This window comes from Annulohypoxylon truncatum, assembly GCF_022578515.1.
Source record: "Annulohypoxylon truncatum strain CBS 140777 unplaced genomic scaffold F4807scaffold_1, whole genome shotgun sequence".
Taxonomy (NCBI): Eukaryota; Fungi; Ascomycota; class Sordariomycetes; order Xylariales; family Hypoxylaceae; genus Annulohypoxylon; species Annulohypoxylon truncatum.
In genome coordinates, this window is record NW_025953787.1 from 954,499 (window position 1) to 972,332 (window position 17,834).

General features: G+C 47.9%; 5 protein-coding genes across 5 annotated transcripts; 1 reads left to right on the top strand and 4 right to left on the bottom strand.

Moving 5' to 3' along the window:
• Positions 1-2: 2 nt before the first annotated feature.
• F4807DRAFT_404646 (uncharacterized protein) lies at positions 3-6,358 on the bottom strand. Its single transcript, XM_047996142.1, has 3 exons — positions 2,949-6,358; positions 775-2,888; positions 3-717 (listed from the first exon to the last, which is right to left on the bottom strand). The coding sequence occupies exons 1-3, from the start codon at positions 5,964-5,966 to the stop codon at positions 456-458; spliced, it is 5,394 nt and encodes a 1,797-aa protein (XP_047859334.1). The 5' UTR covers positions 5,967-6,358; the 3' UTR covers positions 3-455.
• A 130-nt stretch (positions 6,359-6,488) lies between these two features.
• Positions 6,489-7,909, bottom strand: F4807DRAFT_404651 (uncharacterized protein). Its single transcript, XM_047996143.1, has one exon. It carries the CDS (start codon positions 7,753-7,755, stop codon positions 6,973-6,975), a length of 783 nt encoding a protein of 260 aa, XP_047859335.1. The 5' UTR covers positions 7,756-7,909; the 3' UTR covers positions 6,489-6,972.
• Positions 7,910-8,121: 212 nt separating this feature from the next.
• F4807DRAFT_455267 (MED6-domain-containing protein) lies at positions 8,122-9,118 on the top strand (the record flags this gene model as incomplete). The annotated part of the gene is made up of 2 exons (XM_048000686.1): positions 8,122-8,550; positions 8,615-9,118. The coding sequence occupies 2 exons, from the start codon at positions 8,122-8,124 to the stop codon at positions 9,116-9,118; spliced, it is 933 nt and encodes a 310-aa protein (XP_047859336.1).
• Positions 9,119-9,597: 479 nt separating this feature from the next.
• F4807DRAFT_455268 (FAD/NAD(P)-binding domain-containing protein) lies at positions 9,598-11,071 on the bottom strand (the record flags this gene model as incomplete). The annotated part of the gene is made up of 4 exons (XM_048000687.1): positions 9,598-9,869; positions 9,928-10,840; positions 10,913-10,950; positions 11,020-11,071. 4 exons carry the CDS (start codon positions 11,069-11,071, stop codon positions 9,598-9,600), a joined length of 1,275 nt encoding a protein of 424 aa, XP_047859337.1.
• Positions 11,072-17,142: 6,071 nt separating this feature from the next.
• On the bottom strand, positions 17,143-17,648 carry F4807DRAFT_455269 (uncharacterized protein; the record flags this gene model as incomplete). The annotated part of the gene is made up of 2 exons (XM_048000688.1): positions 17,143-17,397; positions 17,547-17,648. 2 exons carry the CDS (start codon positions 17,646-17,648, stop codon positions 17,143-17,145), a joined length of 357 nt encoding a protein of 118 aa, XP_047859338.1.
• Between the last annotated feature and the right edge of the window lie 186 nt (positions 17,649-17,834).

Sequence of the window (17,834 nt, forward strand, 5' to 3'; positions counted from 1 at the left end):
CACGCAGTAAAGCTTAAGTCCTTATTAATTCATGAATCTTGCATATTCGTATTGCACACCCATTATACGTATGCCACGGTCTCTATAGCAATCCTGACTGACGTACTATACAGCGAGTGAGAAAAGAAAAAGCGTGGAAAACTGTCCCGTGGGAACCGTGACGACCGTGTAATGCAAAGTCTGTTGTGCCTGATGCTAAACCCCAACGCCTTGGGAAGAAAAGAAAGAAAAATCGACGGTAAAATAGGACTTCCTTCCCTGATGACATGCGGCGCCGAGATTTTGACAGGCGAGAAGCATTGCTGCCTCTAGCCCATTAAGTCCGATAAGTCCGTTGGAAGGATTTCCGCGTTCATGTAGGCGTTGAAACGCGCGTTCGTCAATCTCTCAATCAAGTGCGCTTGTTCACGTACCGGTGGTTCAGGTACCGCGCCGCCGTGCCGATTATGGAGTCTCTAGCGTTCATAAGGAGGAGGCGGCGGCGGCGGTGTTGGCTGGAACGAGCCAATTGTGGAGGGATCGGATATCGCCGATTGACCCGGTTGAGGCGATCCCCCGAATAGTGCATAAGGGTTGGTCGGATTCTGTGACGGTGGCAATGTGTTCACTTGTCTGGAGGACGAACCGGGTCGTGACTGACTCCTTCTCATAGTTGCCCCCATTAATTCCGTCACCTTCGTCATCATCCTCGGGAAGTACTGCTGGATGAACGATTCGCTATAGGCAGTTAGCATATGACCTAGAAACATCTACATAATGGATAGAAATACTTACGTGTAGTAGCTGTGATCCGCATTATGAGGGCCGACGAGATTGTGAGCTAACTCGTGAGCTACTACAACCCACCACCAAACTGCAGCCGATGCTCTGGCCTCTCCCGACGCCGGTTGATCTCCGTGGAGTTGGTTGTAGAAGCGCAGGTTGCAGAAGATGCTTCCAGCACGATTGAAGGCAATCGTATTACCTCCTTGCTCGTAAAAGATGTGTATGGCGGATCTGTTAATCGAATACACAGCACCTACAGTTAGGAGGAGAGATGCGAAGGCGTTGATAGCTGCATGGTTCGTTTTAAGGAAATCGGCAGCGTTGAAGTTCGGGATATGGTTGGATACGAATACACGCATCCCGTTCGAGGCGTCTGCTACGAAATATAGATCCTTCCCTATAGTATCATCACAATACGTAGCTTGTTCCTTGACTTCTCTGGTAGACGGCGGAGCGTAAAGCTGGGATGAATCATGTGCTCTGGTAGACTTGACGGCGTTGAGAAGATTCTCCTGGACGATGGCGGGATTTGTCACCTTGCCCTCGTTGTTCTTGCCAGACCTAGAACCCTCGTCCGGTGGCAGCTGAACGGGTTCCGGGTTTGAACCCATCATGTTCTTCAAGCTCTCGTCTGCTTCATCAGAAGTTTCGAAGCCGAACCTTCGAGATAGGGTTGAGAATAGTCCTCTAGGTCTTTTACCCTGCGATGGTGCTGGTACTAGCGCCTTGTCATCTTCGTCGGGAGAGCCAAATGCACCAGGCAATTTCATCGGCGGGGTCTTGTTATGGTGTTCCCTTTCTATACCCATAGCCTGACGATGTCTCTTGAATTCCTCTTCTCGTTCCTTGATCTTGGCCTGCTCAGCATCTAAGGCCTTACGTCTTTCTTCCTCGGCTATCCTAGCCTCGGCTGCCTTTGCTCTAAGGATACGATCGACGTTGTACCCACGAGCTTTCAAATCAAGTAAATCGAGCTTGAGGAATGGCTCGAAGAAGAAATACGCTTGCTGGCTTGGTCGATTCAGAATGAGCTGGCATACTGCATGTCCTACTTGGTACATGTCGGGACGGCCAGGCTCAGTCGCGACGTATAGAACCCAGCCATTCTTCTCTTTCTGACTTGCCGCCGACCGTTTTTCGGTATGTGACTGGCTTTCGCGAAGTGATCTCCGAAGCGAAACGGATCGCACAGCTTCTACAGACAAATTATTCTCAAGCCATTTCGCGTCATGTTTAATGGCATCTCGCGAGTACCTAGCGTACTCATGAATGAAGAGCTTTGAACGCTCTAGGACGTGTTTCCGAATCCAAACTGCAAGATCCTGCTTCTCACTATGCGACCCGACCTTAAGATCTACTCGGACAATAGCCGAGAGTGATTGGGAGCCGAGAGCCATGTAGAAGGTTTCTAAGACGTCCTCCTCAGGTGCACATATCAAGTGATCTTTGAACATGCGGTAACTAATGTAATCATCTAGAATGACAATGCTACCTGGAGTAGCAAGTTGGTATTGCCTGATGGATGCTTCTTCTTCTTCGTTTTCCGATGACTTGTCCTTAGAAGGAGCGCTAATCTCCTTGAAAGCTAGCAAGAATGGAGACGACTTCATCTTCTTCCATAGTTCCTTGTCTCTCTTCAGGGTTGACATATCCTCAGCTAGGGTTTTCAGGAGATTCAGATATTTTTCCGAGCTTTGGAGGATACTAAGCAGTCTGGCTGGCTCACTTGCAGCTAATTGGGCAATCTCTAATTTGGTCGGCTCAGTCTTCGAGCCGCAGGCTGATAAAAACGCGTTCGCGGAGCTGCCGAAGTCCACAAAGTCGAAAATTTCCCCGTACAATATCGAGCTACCGAGATAGCAGTGACGAGGGCTCAAGTGAACTGTTTGATTGGCTTTGCTCCCCGTGCCCGTCGACATTTGGGAAGTGGATAGTCGATTTCCCCTTACTATTGGTACGATAGGAGCGTCGCGAAGCTTCGTGATCGAAATATTACCCAATTCATTAAGGCGAGTTGAGAAGTAACCAAATAGAGAGACGGCTTCTTGGTTATTTTTAGGGGGGGAGGCGAGTAGACGCTCAACGCATTCAAGAATCGGTGGATCCGCGCGTACGCCGAATTTCTAGTGAACAATTAGTAACAATGCTCAGCGGAGTAATATAATGATGATCCATCAACTTACAGGCGCATGCAGATGGAGATCTTTCTTGAGAATATTGAAACCTAAGATAGCAGCAGCCTCGTTGGTATAACACTGAGATGGAGGCACAAGCTGCTTAGGGTTCCCCTGCAAAGGAAGAAAGGCTTTGGGAGCCGATCCGATATCGACATTCGCGTAATTGTTGCTGTGATGGTAAGAGATGAAATAATTCATAGCGTTGCCCCTTAATGTCGGATCCGAGGAGGCCATCATGCCTACGAGCTCTACGACTGATGGGTAAGCGCGCAAACCGAGGTCAGTCAAAAACTTTCCTTCGGGGCTTCCAGGTCGTAAGTTTCCACCTGGCCATTGAATAATCCTCAAGTTGAGCGGCCGAAGAGGAGCTTTTGGTTCGTAGAGCTCGGAGACCTTGTACAGCTGCTTGCTTGGCGTGATTGATTCTAAACCAGGCTGTCCTGCTTCCGCTGGACATATCCGTGACTCCTTCAGCTTCCTTAGGTCATCAATCGGAATGTCTTGTCGTACCGATGCTAAATACTTGATAAGTTCAACATGACTCCATTTTGCTTGTCCGGGATCCTCGGCTCCCATTGAAGGATTGAGCAAGCGTGTGAAAATCGTGTCCAGGTCCACGGTTTTTCTGACGCCGATGGCGGTCAGGAATTTATCCTTTAGTGATGAACATCCTTGGATGGTTGGAAGATCGTCAAAAAGCTTTACGCTCTGGAAAAATGACTCCGTCGGTTTCTTCATGCCTGATTTGGTTGGCATAATAGCCTTGCCCTGGAGCAGCGCGGTGACAGTCCCTTTTGAGCTTTGACTGAGGTTGTCCCAGCTCTTTGAGAGCACAGTCAGAATTCGGATCGAAAAGTCGGGTGTCTTAGTCATATTTTGACTGTCTGGTCTCGTGGAGTTGGTCTCGATGAGAAATCGAAGCCAAGGGACAATATCAAGTGATGCCCAGCCTAGTGCTTGCAGGTCCTCTGACTTGCAGTTCTTAGTGAAGTCATAAGGGATAGTTGACGGCGGAACGGGTAAGCCGGCCGGGATCTTGTTTGGACTTAGATAGTTCTGGATGCTACCCAGAGCGATAATACCACCCCGATCTTCGGCTCCTTCGCCGACAAGTCCTACTGCAACATCAAGAAGTCTTTCTTTACTTGGCGGATCAAGCTCTCCCTGAACAGCCTTCCTCCCAGCCCACTGTATGAAGTTGATGAGTTGCTCCTTATTGAGAGGTTTACCGGACAACTCCAGTCTAACATCATCTACAGTTATGGGCGTTAGTAGATCAAAATCGATCAATTTCCGAACGAATCCAATAACTTCCAGTTGGGGAGGAATCACCGGGATTCCATCGACAAACTTGGCAAGGTCGGGGGTACCCATCCGGACCTTGTTAGCCGGAAGTACGCCTCGACTGCTATAAACATCCACGAATGGGTCCCTAGAAGATGTCCAGAATGCTTCTTCGATTATTTGCGAGACGTGGCCGCTTGGGGTAGAATCTCCGAATGTGAAGGCGTTCAGGGTGTGCAAAGCCTCGGGCATGTATTTGGCAACCTCCTTCGCGGTAATGCCGGTGCCCGAGACTATCCCATCCCTTTGCAGCTTAGTTTCCAATTCAACCATCTCGGTCGAAAACGCAAGCCGGGTCACGATGCCAGCAGCCCGTAGCATTTCAATGTTCCATGTTCTAACCCATCTCGCATTTAGATCGATAGCCTCCCGTTCAACGGTAGGGATGACAGATGGTGCTGAAATATGAATACCTGCGCCGGTAGTTTGGGTAGTCGGGAATCCAATGAATATTCGTCCGCCTTTCTTGCTTGGGAGCACAGATGCAAAGACGTCGGTAGCCTTTGAGACAGCGTTCGAAGATTCCGTAGAACTCTCCGAAGCCTGCGTCTCATCGTACGAGGACGTCAAGACAGACAACTTAGTTACTCTGGGCGGAGGTTTTTTGGTGGCTCGCTCTAACTCGGCCGAGAAATTAGCAGAAACAGATGTCTTAATTGCGGCCGTTATTACTCGGAGGAATATGCTACTTGATGATAGCACAGTTATATCTTCCGATATCGCCTCCTGCGCCGCCTTTTCTTCTCTCGCAGCTTTGCTACTCTTCGAAGTAGATGTGTTCGCGGTCAGTCTAGAAAAGAAACTCCGTAGGGATGGCATCTCTGAACTGCCAAACCCGTACGCCTCGTTTTTTGCTGCTGTTGCTACTTCTGGTTTCCATCCGATAGCGCTCATAAAAGAGGCATCAATCTGTGCGCTTGCTCGTTCCACACTCTGAACCTTCATGAGACGCTCCTTGGTGGTTGTCTCGACATCTCTAGATAGAGCAACCTCGGCACTAGGGCTAGTCTTCTTTTGCAGATGGAGAATCTTGTAGTCGTCTATCCAGAACTCGATATTCTGGAGTGCTACAAATGTCAAACTTGTAGCTAGGAACTGACTGACGGATAATAAATTCGGTAAAGTGGTCGTCGTGTTTCGGTAATCTAGGACGAAGGCGGTATCTGGGCTGCATTGGTCCTCGGGAAGTTGTAGCTTTCTTGTGAAGAGCGCGTTCCCCTTCCAGTAGAAGGCCATGGCCTCCTGTCCTGAGCTGACAAATGGCTCCTCGCAGTCGGCGAAAACGCTATAGAACCCTACACCGAAAGCACCAATCTTGGTCTCGTCCGGGTTACCCTCTGCGATCCTCTTCAGTCGGCCCCAGTCGGTCTTAGTGAATGGCTGGCCATTGTTCTGTACGATGAGTCGGCGGAGGGTATGATTCGTGATGATGTGTTTCAGGATTTCGGACCGATCTGTCGTTGTTGGTAAAGGAATCTGAGTCGAAGGTAGGGTCTCCCACTTAATCTTTACGGTGGTAGCTTGGGCGTCGGCAGCATTCTGAATAAGTTCTCGTAACGTAGTCCATTCGCCCGAGTATCTTGCTAGAACCTTGTCGATTAGAGCTCGAGTGTCGACGGTTACCGCCTCTTCGTCCTCTCCATCCCGCAAGGCGGCGGCCCGGAGCCTTCCGTAATCCATTATTACACTTGCTCGAGTAGGTTTCCCTTTATGACATTATGGTAAAATGGAAAAAGAATGTGATTGTGCAGTAGGTTGAAAGGGCGAAACGAGAGGATTTATTAAAATCGGGTAAGAAGTTTGGTAAACAAGAAGGTTGTCGAGTGTTCCGTTGAACGTTGAAAAGTCATCCAATCCTAGAAGGGCAATTGCTGAGACCGCTGCATGGGCCAGTATAGTGCGTCAGCTCGCCCGATGTTGCCTAGGCACGTTATAATAGGTAATGTCTAGGAACAAACACTATGCACAGTACGAAGAGCGAATGATTTTCGTCTACGAATGAAAAGTAGAAAGAAAAAAAGAAGAGAAAAAAAAGTAACGCGCACGAGATTCAGGAACAAAGGTAAAAAAAAGTAAACTTGCGTTTGTACCGTTTATGTTCTTGTAGAGTTGAAAAAACATGAGGACTCGATCTTGATTGGTCTTAGCTCCTGCTGGGTGATGCATGTCTCGCCCCAGATCTCAGGGATGACAGGGACTGACGGGCCAAAAAATACAAGGTACATATCTACGTTGCAGCTAATCTTCCCCCTAAACTCCACTAACTCCGCATCTTATCGTGGGACAAGCACATGCCTCAGGAAAGCATCAATCCTATCCATATTTGTATTAAGTCAGCCCTATGACACCGTGCTCGTGCTAATTACCTGGTACGTAAGTACCCTTATTCAAGTACTGCCTATGCATGCGCAAGTACCACCTAAGCAAATTTAGGTCTAAGAATACACAGCTACAATCACTTCATCTAAAAAATCGCAGACGGCATCGCATTCGTAAAAGCCGCCAGTGTTTGTGCCTCCATTCCTCGTTCTTCGATATCTCGTAGAAATTTTTCAACTTAATCAGACCCCGTCTATGATGTTTATGCTCCAGTCCATATTGCATAGCACATCCTAGCTGCGAAATTCTGCGGTAGACTAACCCGAACCATACAATGAAGGTAGATAGTACTCAGGTTCATAACTCATCAACGACGGTCGTCTGGAGACCTTCTTCTCCGGTAGCGCTCAGGGCTTCCACTTCGTCGTGATCGTCCGTCCCTCGACCTAGGTCTGTAAGTTTCCTTATCATCCCTTCTTCGCTCGGATCTCTCAGGGCTACGATCGTGACTACGTTCCCGTCGATGGCTTCTTTTATGTCTGTGCTCGTCGCGTCCTGCGCTGTAATCCCTTCTCCCTCGACGGTCGTGTCTATCATCTCTATCATCCCTTGATCTGTGCGTAGAGTAATCATCTCCTCTCCTTGGTGACCTATCACGGCGCCTCTCTCTGCTGTGGCTCCTACTCCTATGTCGTCTCCGATGGCGTCTCTCGGAGTCATCATGCTTCTTTGATGTCTTATGGTTATTGTCGATTGGCCCCTCCCCATCCCTCACAACGTTCGAATCACTACCGCCAGCCATGCCTCGTCCTGAGCTCACATTAACGGCATTCGCGCCCGTGGTATTTCGAGGGGCAACAGGTAGTCCTAATGCACGGGCCAGAGCGTCTTCTTCCGCCTGTTTGATTCGCTTGAGCTCTTCCTTTCGTTCTCTTTCTGTCTTTTCCTGCTCCGTCTCCGTGCCAGATGATTCCGGTGCATCGGCTTTTGCGTACCAAGTAAGATCTCTGCCCTTTGCCCAACGGCCGACGGGGGCTTTTAAACTATGACCGAGATAATTTTCTCGGTGATTCGAATTGGCGACATCCTCCCAATTGAAATTGACGCCACCGCGCGAGCCCGTCTTGCGAATGCTTGAGACGAGATCCATCGCGACCGACGAACTTGATGAACTCGGGCAGGAACTATCGTATGAACTCAGGTGTATATATCGTCCGTGTTATGTGAGGTAGTTGTTGGGATGTGGCGCTATACAGATCCGTTGGTGAATTTGAGTTGGTTGAAGTTAAAAGGTTGAACGTTGGATGGATGCGAATTGAAGGTGATGTACCTGACTACAGTGTACATAAGTAATTACGTGCCCCACTGCGGATAGCATTCACTATCGATAAGAAGCTTCCTCAAACAGCCCCATGGGCCACTCTATTTACCCGCGCTTTTGTTCTCAATTCCTAATTCTTATTCTCAAAGCTTCAACTTCCATTCAAGACCTGCTGGTCACAGCCAAGCCGCGAAAATGGCGGCACCTAAAGAAATCCCTCTCGACGAAATTCAATGGCACGACCCGTTCGAGATACAGAGGATCGGGGGACTCCATTCCAATACAGTCCTGTTCTACTTTGCCTCGTCTCCGTTCTTTGATGGTACTTCGAATAATGCAATCGTCTATAACCAAGCGGTTCATAATGAGAACATGAACCATCTTATACATACGCGCGAGGCGTTTGAAGGTCGTTTAAGAGAAATGACAGGGTTGGAGTTCATGGTTGCGCAAGAGCCTGCAGAGTCCGGGCCCGGCATGGGAACTGGTGTTTGGGTCATTCACAAGCAGACTCGCCGTAAGCGCGAACCTAAGGACGAGATCATCGTCCATGCCGCCTATTACCTTGTGGGGGATCACATCTACATGGCACCTTCATTCTCGGATATTGTCAACCATACAATGGTCATTAGCCCCTTCTATTAGTCCCTTCTTTCCGCTAGTTCCCATGTCTGACTTGATTACGTAGATTACGATTACCGAGAAACTGAGCAAGTGTTTTGCAATCGCAGATAAAGCACGAACCTGGTCGCCGTCTACCGGACATGGTTACAACACTGCATCAGCCACTACAAGCGCCAAAGCGCATGCACTCGAGTCGAAGGGTACAACGCCAATGCCCAATACGCAAGAGAGCAGCACTTCGGAGGCTAAGAAACCCACCCGGTCGGCCGTAGACTCACGCCTAGCCGAACATTCCTTCATGATCCACATGCAGTATGGCGGGGAGTACATGGACGAGAACCCCATCACCGGCAAGCCGGGCGAGTTCCACCTCTCCTCGACAGGACGCAAGGACAAGATGCCGACCTTAGCTCTACCGAGTCTTAACACGACAATGGTGAGCTCGTCGCTGACCCAGCCGGACAAGAAGGATGCGAAGGCGGGAGAGAAGACGCCGAAGACACCAACGGGAATGTCGAAGATCAAGCGTAAGAAGAGCAAGGCTGGCGCAACTCCAACTTCGGCATAGGATACCGGAGCTGGGGTCAAGAAAGGCAAAAAGAAGAAGAAAAAGGTACAGGAACCAGAGAAGAAAAAGGTGGTGAAAAAAGTGAGATTTGCATTGGACTAGGTGGTTCGGCGATAAGGCATGGCGTTCATGGGGTTAGGAAATCGGATCTTGATACCCCTTTTCGTGTAGGTACAGTACCTACCTTGGTGTGCTATACGCATCCGCTTCGCAATGCGTTAGTTTTGCTTCAATAAAAAATTGCCGTCTTATTACAGTGTACACTCACCTCAGAACCTAGGTATGTCCGAGAACCATAGGTTTTAGTGAATGTCTCGTTTGCTGAGTCAGGTCAATTTCACCACTCGTTGATTGGCCGCCTCGTGATGACAGAGCGGTCTATAAATATGTCTACATGTGTGGCTTATTTCTAACTCAATGCGGAATGTTGTACAGAATCGTATGTCAGCTCCTCTTCGACACCGTCGTTCGTCTCCGGATCACTTAGCTAGGTAGTTGGCTATGTTGTGACCTTTACCCTCACTCCCGTAAGCAACTCCCCTCTGGAGAAGAGGGCTCTGTTTGACTTTTTCCCAGTCATGCAGCATAAGCGTGTTCTTCTCACTCTGCCGGACCTCCTCCCCGGCCCGAGGCCGCATTTCGCTCTCGAAGGCGTCAATCAGTTCGGCCTGAGACCGGTTTTCCGGCTTCGTCAGCAGCTCGACTAACTTGTAGGCGTCATCGAGCGACTGATTCAGGCCTTGCCCGCGATCTGGGACGTTACAATTAGCATCTAAAGAGAGTCCTAAGAGGCCATGAAGTCAACTCACGATAAGTCATCGGATGCGCCGCATCACCAACCAGCGTCACGCGTCCGCCTTGGTTATCCCACCCGTGCTCCGGCAAACTCGGATCCCAATTCCCGTTCGCCACGTAATACACCTTATCATTATCATCACTCACAAGCTCATAGCAGCTCCTCAGCGGCTCCGCAAAACCCCGGCTCTTCTCCTTGCCCTGGCGCAGGCGCTCGCGGACGCCCATGCCCGCCGCGGCCTCGGCGGCCTGCTCCTCGACGGAGCACGGCCACGAGATGTAGAAGGCGAACTGCCAAGTCTCCGGACGTGATGCGTCGCTGCCGTCCAGGATCGCGAACATGCCCATCATGCCGCGCGGGTGCACGAACGCGTTGATGATGGGGTGCGCGGAGGCGCGCAGGCGCTTCGCTTCGGCCGCGGGAAACGACGCCGTCACGAAGGTCGCCGCGATCGGGAGCCGCTTCAGCGCCGCCTTCTCCTGTCCTAACAGCAGGCTGCGGACCTTGCTCTGGCTGCCGTCCGCGCCGATAACCAGACGTCCCGTTTCCGCGGTGCCGTCCTCGAAGCGCGCCGTCACGCGCGTCCCGTCATCCGAGTACTCCAAATCAGAAAGCTTCTTGGCGAAGCGGATGTCGAGTCCCTCGGCCTGCAGGGCGCGCATGCGCGAGCGCAGCACGCGGTGCAGGTTCGGGATGGGCGACTCGAGGATCAGCTCGCCCGTCGCGCCGTTGTACAGCGGGAAGTGCTCGGACTGCCTCACGGGCAGGTTCGGGTCGACGAAGGTCGAGCTCACGCGGCTCCATTTCGCGGCGCCGAGGAGCGAGGCCAGGAGCGGCGCGCCCCAGTGGCAGGCTATGCCCCAGTCCCGCCCATTGCGCGGGGAGAGGGATGGGTCTTTGTCGAAGACGATGTATGGAATGCCTTTCTAGTATTTTCACGTCTTGTTAGTTTGGCGGTTGCTAAACTCCAGGCTGATAAGGGGTGGGGGGTGGTGTACCTGGTGAAGTCCATTGGCTATAGCCAGTCCAGTGATACCTAAGATGGAGCAAGCATATATTAGTCCTACTCTAACTATATTGGGAACCTCTCGTTAAGTTCCCTTACCAGCCCCAATGATGAGGATGGGTAACTCTGCTGATTCACCAGCGTTTGCCATTGCGGTACGTAACTGCTTCTTCAAGGCCGGTATGGTAAAATATAGCTTGGATCTAAAAGGGTACCTGTTTTAAAAGAAACAGAAGCTTGATATTGATCTACGCTACTGATGAAGTGTCGAAAATCCTGCATGATGCGGAGCTGAGGCTAAGACCAATACTGTTCTCGAACCTGGTACCATATATATTTATACCATGATCGACATGTGAGAACAGCATCGCCATTAGACCATATTCGGACTCACCGCGTTAATCTAGGACGTCTAAGTCCCATCGCTCGACTTGATCCTTCGAGTGCCGAGACGACCCGAAGTGGGGACTATCGGCGCTACGTTGTATGGATGAGATCCAATTAGGTATGTAAGGACGAGGACGGTTCGTGACATTTCGCGCTTCGCACCCTTACCCCCAGCGCGGAGTTACACGAGCTTACCTTGCAATTGACTTCATAATCCATAATCGTGCCAGAATTTATGGCATCGCTACGTAAATAGACAATTACGCGAAGCAATTAACATGAATTCGTCTCCTTGACTCATACGGCGAACCTAGATACATATTATACGGGCTACTTGTGGGGTAGTTAGGTATGCATTATTACCGCGAGGGTCGATTACTGAACCACGTCTTCGGCATCGCGTATTGGCCGAGATATTTAAAGTACGTATCCGTAATCTCCTTACAAACAAATATACTAGGTACGATCTAGTCTTTTTAAGTTATGTGAATGGTATATCTTATATTTTAGTCAGCCGATTAAGATATGTAGGTGCCCCTGAGTTGATTTATGTACATATGAAAGTCCTTGAGCATTAATGAAAGGATGCTAATGATGTGACAGGGACTCAATTCAATGGCGAAAAAAAATTATTACTAATTGTCAGACTTTTCATCGTTGACGACAGTCTTCTCAGCCGTATTCTCTGCATCAGTTTCCCCCTCTCCCCTTTCTCTGGTTTCTTGGTCAAGTCAACGTTCTTAATAGACCATATCGCTAGCAACATAGGAACTAGCACGCAAGTGGCAGCGATAGCCAATAGTTTTCGAGTGACACGATAGGCACTGACGACGGCTATCCTCTTAGTAGCTCCGACAGGAAATTTCTGTGCCACTGCTATCGAGCCGAAAATGATATTGACCTTGGATTTAGAGGCGGTCGGAAGATAGGGAGTTAGCTTATATGCCGTAGATTCGTTCGCTGTATAGCTCTAGAAATGCTCTTCGGATGTTAGAACGTGCTTTCAGGTGTAGGCTCAAAGGTCCCTTGCCTCGTTCCGATGGCACTCCCTCTATATAATGGTACACGCCATTTCCCATGGTAGACAACCTGGATTTCCCTCCTCAATACCTACACGACTCTTCGGAGCAAAAACACACTAAACCAATAAGGAATTCTATATTCTAGTAGGTAAGCTCTTGGATCCGCATCTTCCCATCTAATCTTATCAGATCCACCATCGCTGAAAGTACAGCCTTAGCGATCCGGCTGATGGAGCTCGCTAGCGTCGAGGGCTGAGATTTACGTTACGTACCTTTCTCTCAACTTGTGGTCAGCTAGACAGGAAGTGTAAGGATGTCGCGTGAGGTCTCGATAAACTATTCCATATAAGCACTAAAGAATAGAAATTTCTGTTAAATCCGTGCCGTTCCAAGCCTGTAATTTAACGTGTTTCAGGAAGCATTAACGGAGCATGAATCGAGCTGCCAGTCTTCTAAGAGAAACTGGTACGTAAGATTATGTAGTGGTATCTGATCCCTATCTATAAGATAGGTGAGTGTGAACTATCAATCGCTGATGTCTGAAATGGCGAATCTTCGAAAAAACTCGCCATGCCCCTATCGACTAAACAGGCGATCACTGTGCCATGATCTTTGCCTTCATATACATGAGGTGTGACTCTGTGTAACTTGCCACTTGACTCTAACCAATAGTGCGTGTCAAATACATCGTTTACCATGTGACCCTCGTTATGTCGTTTCTACCTTTGTTTATATTCATATATTGCTCGTAGCCGACGGCACCAGTCCGTTTTCTTATACATGACAGGGACACCTTCATCGTTATGAAGGTGTGTTCAACTAGTCCATTCACGAGGGTATCTAATTTGCACGATATATTCTTGTCATGTCTATTTCAGGCCGGCCACTCCTCTACAGATTCGATTAGTGAAGAGGTAACCCAGGTTAACACTACTTTACACTCTTGTATGAATAGAAGGTATGAGTACAGAGCACTAGATATATCACTAGGTTGGCTTGAATGTTCTGGGATCTTTCCCTTAAGAATAAGAGAACTCGCTACCTCAAGTTGTTTAGGAGAGAATCTGTATTGAAAGCTTCCTTGACAAACCGGAATTGACTACCTAGGTAGATTATAGACTTTAGTGTATTTCACTCAATACTTACTGTCACGTAACACTACCTAGGTAAAACCAAGTTTCAATAGAAATGCCTTTATATAGAGAAGAAGATAGTTGCCCCTGGGATATTATCTTTTCCAAGATGAGTGTATATGGCTATGCTGCACATCAATGTTGAAACTTGGCTATTTTCCCCTATTTTGTCTCCAACACACAATATCCATGGATGTACAACTAAGATATGGCTCCACTCAACCCAGTGTGTTGATTACGCAACTTCACTTCTCTGTGGGAAATGTCTATTGAGGATGATTGTTTTATAAATGGTTTTGTTTTTCACCTGGAAGTTGGAATCTTTACGCTCAGCCTTTTGAAAGTATTGGTAGGAAGAGATACAAGAAGGGAGGAGAAGTCGACCTCAAACCACATTCTATACATGCCTTTATGTGATGGTGATATCATGATCATCCTCGTTGAGTAAAGCAAGTCCCTGTTAACTACGATTCTCATATTCATATTTCCTTTCCCGTGAATGCCTGGCTAAGAAGATGAATTCGGTTTAGGGAATATAGATGAAATAGAACAGTCATGAAATATTCATTAAAACTCATTGAAATTGGATAATCACTAACTTCAACTATTCGTTGGTTTCATAGTATATTACTTGATATGTGCCATGCAGCCATTAATTGTTATTGACGGGTTGCCGTATTTAACGGTATCGAATTACGAAAGCTATTGGAATTATGAGAATAACATCATAATTAGATACATTTCATAAGTCTCACTTTCATGTCTAATAAAGGGCTCTTCTCTACGGTATTGTAAAGGCATCAGTTTGATTATATGACTAATAACCCTAACCCTAACCCCATGCTGACTGCTAATGGGGTTAGGATTGCTTAATAAACATGAGATGATCAGGTTGATGGAAGTCGTACTGTATCAGCCAATCAAATCACGAAAATGTGATTGTCATTTACCGATGGGATGGTTATCGTTCGCCTGGGCTTATACCTAGCTGAACCCGGTTTGCCGTTGGACAATCGGCCCGGCAGACGCCATCCGTGGCCAAGCCCCAAGTACGAGATCCTTTTGCTTTTTTTCCCGTCATCATTGGGCAATGCGCCCTTTGGTATTACCGCGCAGCAACCGGTTTGGTGGTAGTTATCTGACGTGGGTGGGGTGAAAGGGAGGAGGGGGAGAACAGATCTAAATTCGATTAGTTACCACCCTCCAGCAGCCCCAGGTCCTTTGCCCGGAGGCCCAGAAAAGTCCAGGCCTTGTGCCACTGTTCGTGACCCTAAATAAGATATACCGACATCGTACGAGACGCAAAACCGTCCTGTCTTCCCATTGGGGGCTTGAGGCTCAAACTATACGGCGTTATCTATGCTATTGACTGCCATCGCCAGCCCGCGATTGGCAAGGCAGAATATCCGATCGGTTATCCGGTAGATATAGGCTACGCGGCTTTGGATTATGTAACGTAGCAGGCCGTCACACGAGAAGATGGCTTCAGCTAGCTGATACACCAATATGCGTATGCGTATGTCTACGTTCAGCGGCTGAAACTCGCATACCCGCCGGGCCTCCGTGTCGTTTACGAGCAAAATAAAATTCTAAATGTTCCATCACGAATCTCGACTTTCCGGCTTTCTCCTACCTATACCGACTCAGAAGCCAATAGCTGCCTGAGGAGGTTGGGCATGTTGATTAATTGCATTTGCCTACTGTAGGCGACTGGAGGCGAGTGTCGCCGAGACTTGGGCTTTTTACCTCGGTGTAGTTTCAGGTATGATTGTGTGGAAGTCCGAATCGTGATTCAAGATGAGACATACAGTCGGAGTGTAACAACGTTTAGGTGCACTTTTGAGGACTGTCACGAGCCCAATTGGACCTACCGACCCCGGATATTGTAGTATAGTGTAGATCGTTGCTTCGGTGAGTTGGCTATACAGATTGCCATTAATAATCATCGAAGCTTCGTAAAGACGGCAAGGCTCTGATCATTTGTTCGATTCGATGGCTTAGGATGGGGGCAAGGCGGTTCGTGTGTCTCATCCCATATCACTTCGAAGGAAGTGGTGAAGTATGCACTGGACCTCGGTAAGTAATGGTTGTCTTGAAGAAGTCCTGTTTTTCCAAAATAGGTACCTAGGTAGGTAGGGTTGAACTACGCCTCTTAAACTAACTGAGTAACCTAAATTCTTGTGTCTTCCTCTTGGATTCGGATCAAAGGGGAAATCAACTTGAAACTTGGTAGAAAATAGAGAATTGTGTATGTAGAACAAAACGTGCGTGTTTGATTTTGGTCTTAGAAAGATGCTTGAATTTTCGTGCACTGTAACTCAGACAATGAAAATTACGTCAAACAAGAATCAACCGAAGGTCTCATAGGGCTGCAGTTAACATGTGCCAATGTTACACTCTAGGCCCATGAAACAATAGAACACCTATTTCCCTGAGAATTGACTGCAATAGAGTCTTTTGTTGCTGGTGTTTATTGTTGACATTAGCTAGAAACCCCCTTTCACAATAAATAACTACCTATACATTTAAGAAATTCTCTACTACATGCTAAGGGTTTAACTCCTCATTCAGGGGTAATAATAATTAATTGTAAATCTCCCCAAATCCATCTTGTTCCAGTCCGTCCCCCTTTCCAAGTTCTTTGACGATAATAACACCCCCGAGTACAATTTTAAACTGGATTCGGCATGATATCCGAACTCGAAGCATATGTTGGCTTGCACTGTATCTCAACAGCATCATGTAGTATGGCTTTAGCTCCTTCGATTACTAAAACGGCTATCACTCGGTGAACAATATGATTCCAATTTTACCATGCATAGTAAATATTCTTGGACGCAACTACTTCTCATCTGCCACGTCAGCAATTATGCCTTATCAATTCTCTAATCTGGTCGTATGGTCTCTATAAGGATCAGTAAAGCTACCTCGCCAGGCAATTCAATATTCAAGAATAGTATCCCAATTATAAAAAAGCTTCATGTTGGTTAAGTTTGATCTTCAAGGAGTATAAAGCCGCGATCTAGTCAATGTTACACAGCCCCTGAATTTAGCCCCTATATTCTATATCTGAATGTGTTGTATGGTTATGTAGATTTCTTTTACTTCAGTACATTTTGATGGATTATGATGCTCTTCGGTCCCGACCGAATATCTACATGTGAGCTATAATGCAGCGTAGCATTTACTATTCTAGTCGCATCATATTCTCCATTACCCCAAACCGCCGTGCCCACTTCTTGGGCGGAGGAAATTGAGGCGTTACACAAAGATTGAGAATAGTGAATCGAACTTCGTTAGGGTGGGATTTATTCCTATTATTGCTATAGGACCTATATCATAAAAATGCGGTGTACTAATCTGGGCAGTCTGGGGTGATATAACACCTAGATAGGATTCACGAACGCGTATACCTCGATTCGGTTGCTCGACTATACGACGTATGCACCCTACTTGGGTATGATGCAACATAGTACAAGCACTGCATAGTGCATAATGGAATGTTGCATCTGAAACATGCATTGCATACCTGTTTTTTTCTCTTGGTTTTCTTCGCCTTTCTTTTCGCCGTCATACTTCGTCCTACCCAGGCGGTGCGTTCCTGCATATTCGCGGCGATTAGGACTACTGCTGATTGACCACAGACAGGACTTGACAGATCTACTTATTATGTAAACTGCTTACGATGGTCTCACAACCTTTGCGTCATGCCACGTGGGTCTCTTGGAATCAGCAATGATCTTTAGCCTTCGATTGGTGGTCGCAAACTGTGCAGAGCCACTGTTCTCGTGGTTGTTCGTAGCAGGTGTGCTGCCTCTTCGTCTCTTCACTGTGTTTCGTCCTTTCGACCGGGATCGCACGTGGTCCATACGTGACGTTTCGAAGATGGTGTGCCCCAAGGAGCTGGAACTGCATGTTTCATGAGCTGCCCTCGGCTGTAAATTCCCTGAGCAATGAATAGTAACAGCCAGCCTCGAACATGACCACCCCACACTGGGAACCCGCCATATATCACAGTGGCTTAAACAGTAAACCGGTACAGCTGTAGTACTACAGTGGCGTATGAAATAGAACTCTAACAGACCTGAGCCACAAAGCTGGATATGAGGAGGCTGAGAATCCACATTTGCGCTGTCTCGAGGACCGCCTTTGACGTAGTTATCACAGCGGTGATTCCCATATCCATCACCGAAAGAAAATATTTTCGTTTTGCCTCCCTGGGAGAGCTGGACCCCAATGCAAAATTTCGGAGATTAGATGGGACATCCTAAAATTTCAGACATGGTGATGACCAACAGATTATGAAGCCGGTGTAGAACGTACACAGTATACGGCGTGCCCTGACAACTTACTTGGTAAGATAGGTAGACTA